General features: G+C 45.6%; 1 protein-coding gene across 8 annotated transcripts in view; it reads left to right on the plus strand.

Moving 5' to 3' along the window:
- Nucleotides 1-7,472, plus strand: part of CSNK1G1 (casein kinase 1 gamma 1) — a 211,031-nt gene extending 203,559 nt beyond the window's left edge. For 4 of the 8 annotated variants that reach the window (XM_009210369.2, XM_009210376.2, XM_009210371.4 and 1 more), the window contains one exon: nucleotides 7,128-7,472. In XM_009210369.2, coding sequence (XP_009208633.1) covers nucleotides 7,128-7,230 — 103 coding nt within the window. In that variant the 3' untranslated portion in view covers nucleotides 7,231-7,472. Of the gene's footprint in view, nucleotides 1-886; nucleotides 3,015-7,127 lie in introns of those variants that run through there. The other 4 variants (XM_009210372.3, XM_009210373.3, XM_009210377.3 and 1 more) reach the window with 2 other exon arrangements.
- The last annotated feature ends 945 nt before the right edge of the window (nucleotides 7,473-8,417 follow it).

Below are 8,417 nucleotides of genomic sequence, written 5' to 3' on the forward strand. Positions count from 1 at the left end.
GATACTCAGACTTAGGGATGTGCCAGAACTGTGGCTAGTCCCCAGGGAGCAGAACTTGGAGGACTCATAAAGGAGCCAACCCCACCTCCATCTCAAACAGGGCCAGTTCATAAACCCCATCTGGCACAGCAGCAATCTCAGGAAGCTAAACTGGGGAGTGCCCTGTATCTCACTCCCTAAATTGGGGAGTGAGAGCATCCCGATGGTCAGCTCCTGGGCTGTGACAGTGGTCCCCTCCAGATGAAAAGGGGGAGCTGTACTGATGTCAGTCAGGAGATGTGGCTCACAGTCATTATTAGAGTCAGGGCCTCTCCTGCCTACTTCAGGTACTTGGGTGAGGGCAGAGAGGGGGATAGAGATAATCCTTAATCCTTCATTGGTAACATCCTGAGATCCTCCTAGAGTTCCAGACATCATACTTATCACGGGATTTGTTTGCCTTAATTTAGCCTCCCTGCCCTCTGGCCAGTGAGTTGCATTAAATAATTGTGCCCTCAGTATCAAGGAGTAGACAATGTAGACTATTTTTATGCAGCCCTGAGGATCCCCAGTCTTGGCTCTTGATAAGGTGAGGCATCTGGGTTGGGTGCTAAAGTATGAACCTTCTTCATCCTCCTTCCAGTAATGCCTATTTCAGCCCTGCCTGGCCTGCACCATCTTATAATTAGGTAGGATGACTGCAGATTGAAATCAAGCAGCTATTTCCTTTGGCTTTTCTGGCAGACACTGCCCACTGCCTCCAGTGCGTGCACTGTAGATGGTGGGTGGTCCCTATGGGTGGGTGCCAGGGGGAAAATTCCACCCCCTTCAGTAAGCAGAAGCAGGCAGAAGTCTGCTGGAAGCTGCAGGCCTCCCGCACTGACTTGCAATGTTCCTTGTGCTCCAGGTGCTGCTGTTTCTTTAAGAGGAAAAGGAAGAAGACTGCTCAGCGCCACAAGTGACCAGTGCCTCCCAGGAGTCCTCAGGCCCTGGGGACTCTGACTCAATTGTACCTGCAGCTCCTGCCATTTCTCATTGGAAGGGACTCCTCTTTGGGGGAGGGTGGATATCCAAACCAAAAAGAAGAAAACAGATGCCCCCAGAAGGAGCCAGTGTGGGCAGCCAGGGCCTAGTGGGTCATTGGCCATCCCCGCCTGCCTAAGGCTCTGAGCAGGTCCCAGAGCTGCTGTTCCTCCACTGCTTGCCCATAGGGCTGCCTGGTTGACTCTCCTTCCCATTGTTTACAGTGAAGGTGTCATTCACAAAAACTCAAGGACTACTATTCTCCTTCCTCCCCTTAGTTTACTCCTGGTTTTTACCCCACCCTCAACCCTCTCCAGCATAAAACCTAGTGAGCTAAAGACTTTATTTGCAGAAGGAGATCAAGAGGCTGGGGGTAAGGCCAAGAAGGTAGGAGGAAAATGGAGACCTGGGCTGGAGAAGAACCTTCTCCGTGTCCCAGGTGTGCCTGGCAGTATGGTTTCCTCTTCCTCTGTGCCTGTGCAGCATTCATCCCAGCTGGCCATGGGGTTCAGGTTCCTTCTTCCCTCCCTCCTGTGAAGTTACACTGTAGGACACAAGCTGTGAGCAATCTGCAGTCTACTGTCCCTGTGTGTTGGCGTTCTTAGCTTTTTTGACAAACTCTTTTTTCCAGGCGGTAGTAGGACAATGAAAATTGTTCTGAGCAAAGGAAAGAAAACTGACTTTGTTGCACTTTTAGTTTTTTTTAAAAAAAACAAAAACAAAAACATGGCAGATGCATATTGTGTCTGGTTATATTGGGGGTTTCACTTTTACCTGTTTTGAGGGGGATGGGGCCAGCCAAGCCATTCAGAGAGAACATGGGTCCAGAGGACATTCTCAGTGGAAAGAGTTTGATCTGCACCACCCAGAAGAGAAGCCAAACTCGGTGTCATTCTGAGTGAACACTCAGGTTGGCAAGAAAACATACTTGAATTTTCATTCATCTTCTCAGCAGCTGAAGAATGTCCCTACCAGAGCATCTTGACCTAATCAGCTTACAGTTTGGAAACCTAGCTCTCCAGCACATGAGATGAGCCAGCCGAACCAGACTGTGACCAGGAAACAGCTCATCCCAGAGAAGGAGATGCTTAACAAAAAAAATAATAATAATAATGAAATTGTTTCTTCTGCTACCAGGGACTTCCAACTAGATAGCCATGTGATTTCCTGGTGACTTGGGGGACAAATTAGTGATGAAACAGCTACCACCATATTGCCATTAGTGGAAAAAAAGAGGAGGACAGTGAACCTACCTTCCACCTGCCAGAGGGACCTCGGGGTATGGCATTATAGGGCCAGGAAAAGAAAATCAGTGTATCCTATCTCCCCCAATAGCTGAGCTGTAGCATTTGGGCTGGCCTGCCTTATCGGAAACCAAGCTTATGAAGATCTTCTCCCAGCAGGTCCGTAGCAGTAAGCTTAGGATGCAGTATATGGGGCTGCATTTAAAAGGAGGGAAAGATTGATTGGTGCTGGAATATTCCAGGGAAAAGGAAACTGGAGTGAAAGGTCTGAAATTATCTTCTCAACTGGACATAGACTCCTTCCAGAAAGGTGGCCATGCCTCTAAGCATGTTTTCTCCAGTATGCCCTCGGCCTCCCCCCGTGGTGTTTTCATAGGAGGTACTACTGTGAAGGATCTTGGTTCCTCATTCACTGTTTGACAAGTCTTTCATGTGGGAAGTTACTCTTCTCATACCCAATTTTCATTTGAGTTTAGTAGCTTAACCAAACAATGACTGCCCATTCCAGAGGTGACAGAAGAGAAAGGGTCATTTACATCAGGAAAGAGGTCTTGTATCTGGGAGTAGAGAGCCAACCATGGAGCACAGTGGCTGGTGGGTGCCTTAGTCTGATGGTTTGTGGAGCATAGAAGTCTTCGCCTCTAGCTTGAGGTGTAGGGCTATCTTTTGGACTGGAGGGTGTGGGGATATTTTCTGGTAGTTGCCATTTCTTGAAAAATTCCCTTGATGTACCTTGCACAGAGCAGAAATAGCATTAACAGTATCAGAGGTACTGGGCTTCATCTGTTCCGTTGGATCTTGGCTAGGGAATATCATTTCACTTGCATCAAACCTGCTTAGCTTATGGAAAGATGGTAATATGTCATTTCTATAAATGTTTCTATATATGGAACATAGAGTGGCAGGGAGATGCAGTATCACACCCCTTCCCCACAAGGACTGTGAATATTGGGATTTATGTCCTTGCCATTACCTAGTGGTTACAGCCATGTCACTAAGATTTACATCATTTCTCAGTTGGGATTTCGGCAATGCTAACTTACTGTATAGAAAGTTTAACTTTTCCTCACCCCTGTATAGAAAATGCCTTGCCTCTCAAGAGAGGGCAGAAGGGGGCCAGGCGCAGTGGCTCATGCCTGTAATCCCAGCGCTTTGGGAGGCCGAGGTGAGTGGATCACATGAGGTCAGGAGTTCGAGACCAGCCTGGCCAACGTGGTGAAACCCCATCTCTACAAAAAATACAAAAATTAGTCGGGCGTGGTGGCATGCACCCATAGTGCCAGCTACTCGGGAGGCTAAGGGAGGAGAATCACTTGAGCCTGGGAGGCAGAAGTTGCAGTGAGCCAAGATCGCACCACTGCATTCCAGCCTGGGCAACAGAGTGAGACTCTGTCTTAAAAAAAAAAAGAAAAAAGAAAAGGGCAGAGGGAAATGTTGGCAATGCCTGGAGCATCCTGGCACTCTATACCCTACTGAGTGCCTCCCTTCAGCCCCTCACCCTGCTTCCACACACACAAAAGCAAAGGCAGTGACCAGCTTGGCTTAAGGCAAGCTTCCTTGCAGCTGGATTTGCGACTTTTTTTTTGTTTTTGGTCTTAAAATTTTTACTGGATCAGTTGTAGGGGAGTGTCTTTCCTAATATACTGTTCTCACCTTCCAGCCTCCACAAATCTCTTACTAGATACTTGGTTTTCATAGCAAAGGTAAAGAATCCCAGGTCCCTTTAGCATGCAGGGTAATGGTGATCCCTCTAGGGCCATTGGCACTTCAAAGTGGTCCCAGACCTGGGAGATTCTGATGTGATCTTCCTTAAAATTAAGCAAAAAACCTGAGTACCCTAGACGCAATTGGCCATCACTTCAGCCCTCAACACATCAGGGCTCCCTCCTCGGCCCTATTGCTACAGTTGCTTAGCTGTATGCCTCAGCGAGATCCTTGGGGTTAGGGCATGCACTCGCTGACTGTCCCCACCCATCCACTTGCTCTGTAGTTTCTAAGCTTTCTCCATTTCACAACTATGGTGCCTCAGGATCTTTTTATTTGGGATTGATGCAATTGTTTTTCCTGAAAACTAACTCAGCATCTGTTCATAAAAACCCTTAATATTATACATTAGGAGTTTTCCCAAGCTCTACAGTCCCTCAGACATTGCATCCTAAACAGATTGAGGCACACAGGCCAAGACTCCACCAAGGCATAAATGGTCTCCCCTACTCCCTTTTGACCAGGGTATCACTTGTGTCTTTGCAGTAACAGTTGGTCAAGTTGCTCTATGCACCTTGGCGCTTTCCCCAGATCTCACTCCAGACTGCCCCCAAGGGTGGAGAGAGCATCCTGACAGCCAGTTTGCACTCATGACTGCCTTAACATTCTTCTGCTATTATGGGGCCTGTCTGGCAATAAACAGGGTCTAGGAAGGTACAAGGTTAGCTTCCAGTTAAAATCCCATTTTACATTGGAATGCATGAGCTACAGATGACAGCAGAAATCCTGAGGTTTCTAGAAGTGTTGATCGTTTCTTTTTTCTAAATGAACTCCAAGTACTTAGAAAACAATCCCTGCCTATTAGCCAGTAAAGGTGACCATCACCCCTAATTTCCAAACTTAGTGCAGTGGAAAGATATACTGGTAGTGCATATTCAGTGTTGATTTTCAGTGCTAGTAACCACTTTCAGTGCCAGAAATACGTAACAATGATAATGTAATGTCAAAGTGGTTACTAAAGATTATAGCCTTGGCTGGGCGCGGTGGCTCACGCCTGTAATCTCAGCACTTTGGGAGGCTGAGGCTGACGGATCACGAGGTCAGGAGATCGAGATCATCTTGGCTAACACCTTGAAACCCCAAAACCCTGTCTCTACTAAAAATACAAAAAAAAAAAAAATAGCTGGGCGTGGTGGCAGGCGCCTGTAGTCCCAGCTACTCAGGAGGCTGAGGCAGGAGAATGGTGTGAACCCGGGAGGCGGAGCTTGCAGTGAGCTGAGATCTCGCCACTGCACTCTAGCCTGGGTGACAGAGCAAGACTCCGTCTCAAAAAAAAAAAAAAAAAAAGATTATAGCCTTAACTTTTTTATGTAAAAGATAAAATCCATTCCTCCTCCCAGTGAGCAAGCATGGCTTACATTTCTCAAAAATGAGAACTTCCATGGCAGCCAAGAAAACGTCTTCTCAGAGGAGCTTTTGTTTGATGCATCTCCCAAGCCCACATGCCTCCTGTGTCCCAGCCACCTCTTCCATTTTCACATTTAAACCAGCTCTCCATTCCCATTGAGTTGCCCTGACAACATTGTCTCCAGTGTCAGAACCGTATTAGGGTTCGTTTCTCAGATTGGGAGCCTGCAACACCATACAGCCAACATTGCCTTTGCCACACCACTGCCACCATCCCCAGTATTGCCCTATCGTGGGCAGATGAATTCTAGAAACCCTCAGGGAGCCAGGGCAATTAGGCACCCCATCTGAATTGACCACGTGAGTGGCAGGCACTTACCTCTCGGGTTCTTGCTTTTGCAGACTGCAGGGAAGTCCTATCTAGAGGTCGATGGCAGAGACTCCTAGTCTTTCCCATGAGGGGTTGACAGGAAGTAAATAGGGATTCCTTTGGCTTGGGGTTTTGGTGTTTTTTGTTTTTTTCAATTTGTTTTTTGGTGTATGGGGGGTGATTTTGTTTCTGAATAAGAAAAAGAAGAGGCAACCATGGCCCTTAACGTGGGTTTATAAAGTTTTGAGCAGTGTTTTAGCCACAAGTAAGGAATCTTGAAAGTCTTTTATCCAGCAAGCAGTCTTAAAAATGTTTTTCCTAACTGCTTTTGCAGGTGACTAAGTACAAAAAAAAAAAAATAGGTTTCTCATTGTATTCGAAATAGTGAGTAGGTTCCCTGGATAATACACAATGGTAGTTGACATGTTCTCAAAACACAACCAGAAAACCCACTTCCAGTATTTGTAAATCACCTTTCAAAGGAAGAAGTGAACATGTATTCCATGTATTTCTAGTTTGATTACCAGACTTGATGTTACAAAGAAACCTCAGTTCTGTAGACAGAATTTCTTTTATTTTTCTTCTTTTACTCCTCACAATCACTTTCCCGGTGCCATCACCACCTTTAAGGTCTCACAGCAGAGCATTATTCACGGTAATAAGTGGGGGTGCGGTGCAGCCATTCCAGTAACACCCACAAGAGGGCAGCTGTTCTGAATGTCCCCACCCACCCTCCTTTCAGTACAGGTGAAACATTTTCAGTTCATGAGCTCCAGACCAAATCCCAGGCCGGCCCTTGCACCAAAAGCCTTTTTTAGAAGGCTTATCAGTCTATTAGGAATGTCTCAGGAAAGATGAGCCATTTCTTTGGGGAGAAATATATTTACAGATGGAAGTGTGTGATTGCGTGTCTGTGTGTGTGTGGTGTGTGTGCGCACGTTGAGTGCGTGCGTTCATCTATGTGCATTTCACTTCCATAAAGATCCAGCCCAAGCTGCTCGGAACCATGTGTTCCTGAGTATTCTCAGAGGTAAACAAGTGACAAGTGAGCTTCTGAAATTAGTGTCTCAGCAAGCTGGCTTTAGGAATGAGCCCTATTTATCAAGCAGAGAAAAATAACAGCAGAAAAGATAAAGATAAACCAAAAATATATACCCCCAATGGAAAATAATGTTGATTCAGCAATTCCCATCGGATGTATTACATGCTCTAATTTATTATATTATTATTTGTCTGTCTTTGATCTTTGCCCATTGTACTCTTAAAAAGATGTTGGGATGTTGATTGCGATTTTTAAACAACTTGATAATGTATAAATCAGCTGTGGAAATCAGTTTTAATGTGTGGATGTGTCTGATTATTGTTAAATGCCTCTTTTTTTACTTTTTTTTTTTTTTTAGATGTATAATGTTTCATAAACCCTGGCACTGGTCACAAAGCTCAGCTGTGAAAATGAAATTTGTAGTATTTTTAAACATGAATGTCAATTTCAAGTGTATTTGAAATGGTTCCTGCAGGAGAGATACTTGTGCACCATTAGGAAAATCTTCTCTGCAGAGGAAGTAGCCTTTGGAGAAAATGGAAAATGGGTTCTGATATGTTATCTCAGAGTAGCCCATTTCCTAGGGCACCATGGAAAACACAAATGTGATATTTAAGTATACCTCTTCCCCAGTTTGGGGAGGAAAGGACTCAGTTTGCACCCTTTTTGTATGTAAAATAAAATGTCTTACCTTTCTTGGCTACTTCTGCTTGTTTGGTTGGTTGATTGGTTTGTCTGTTTTTTTTTTTGTTTTGTTTTGTTTTGTTTTGTTTTGTTTTTTGAGACAGAGTCTCGCTCAGTCACCCAGGCTGGAGTGCAGTGGCGCGACCTCGGCTCACTGCAAGCTCCATCTACTGGGTTCATGCCATTCTCCTGCCTCAGCCTCCCAAGTAGCTGGGACTACAGGCGCCCGCTGCCACGCCCGGCTAATTTTTTGCATTTTTAGTAGAGACAGGGTTTCACCGTGTTAGCCAGGATGGTCTCGATCTCCTGATCTCATGATCCGCCCACCTCAGCCTCCCAAAGTGTTGGCATTACAGGCGTGAGCCACCGCGCCCGGCCTGGTTTGTCTGTTTTTAATCTCCCTCGGCTCATTTGTAATTAACAATCTAGCTAGGACTCACTTTGATGCGATTCAAGTCTCCTGTGAACAAAAATAAATGCCTGATAATTTGGCTTCTTGTTTCATTCCTTGGACTAAACATTGTCTTCTCCCTTGAGTCACTTCAAAAATAAATATTGCTGTATCCTGAAGAAGAAAATTATTTTTTAAGTAAAAAAAATATATTGGCCAGGCACGGTGGCTCACGCCTCTAATCCCAGCACTCTGGGAGGCCAAGGCGGGTGGATCACTTGAGGTCAAGAGTTCGAGACCAGCCTGGCCAACATGGTGAAACCCTGTCTCTACTAAAAATGCAAAAATTACTTGGGCATGGTGGTGCACACCTATAATCCCAGCTACTCAGGAGGCTGAGGCGGGCCAATTGCTTGAACCAGGGAGGTGCGGTTTGTGGTGAGTCAAGATCGCACCACTGCACTCCAGCATGGGCATCAGAGCAAGACTCCGTCTCAAATAAATATTCCTGGAAGAATTTGGACATTATCACTCACATGTTAGTTCCTGTGTCCCTGTTGTTCTCAGGTGGTA

The sequence above is a fragment of the Papio anubis genome, chromosome 7 (genome assembly GCF_008728515.1).
Source record: "Papio anubis isolate 15944 chromosome 7, Panubis1.0, whole genome shotgun sequence".
In the NCBI taxonomy this organism is placed as follows: domain Eukaryota; kingdom Metazoa; phylum Chordata; class Mammalia; order Primates; family Cercopithecidae; genus Papio; species Papio anubis.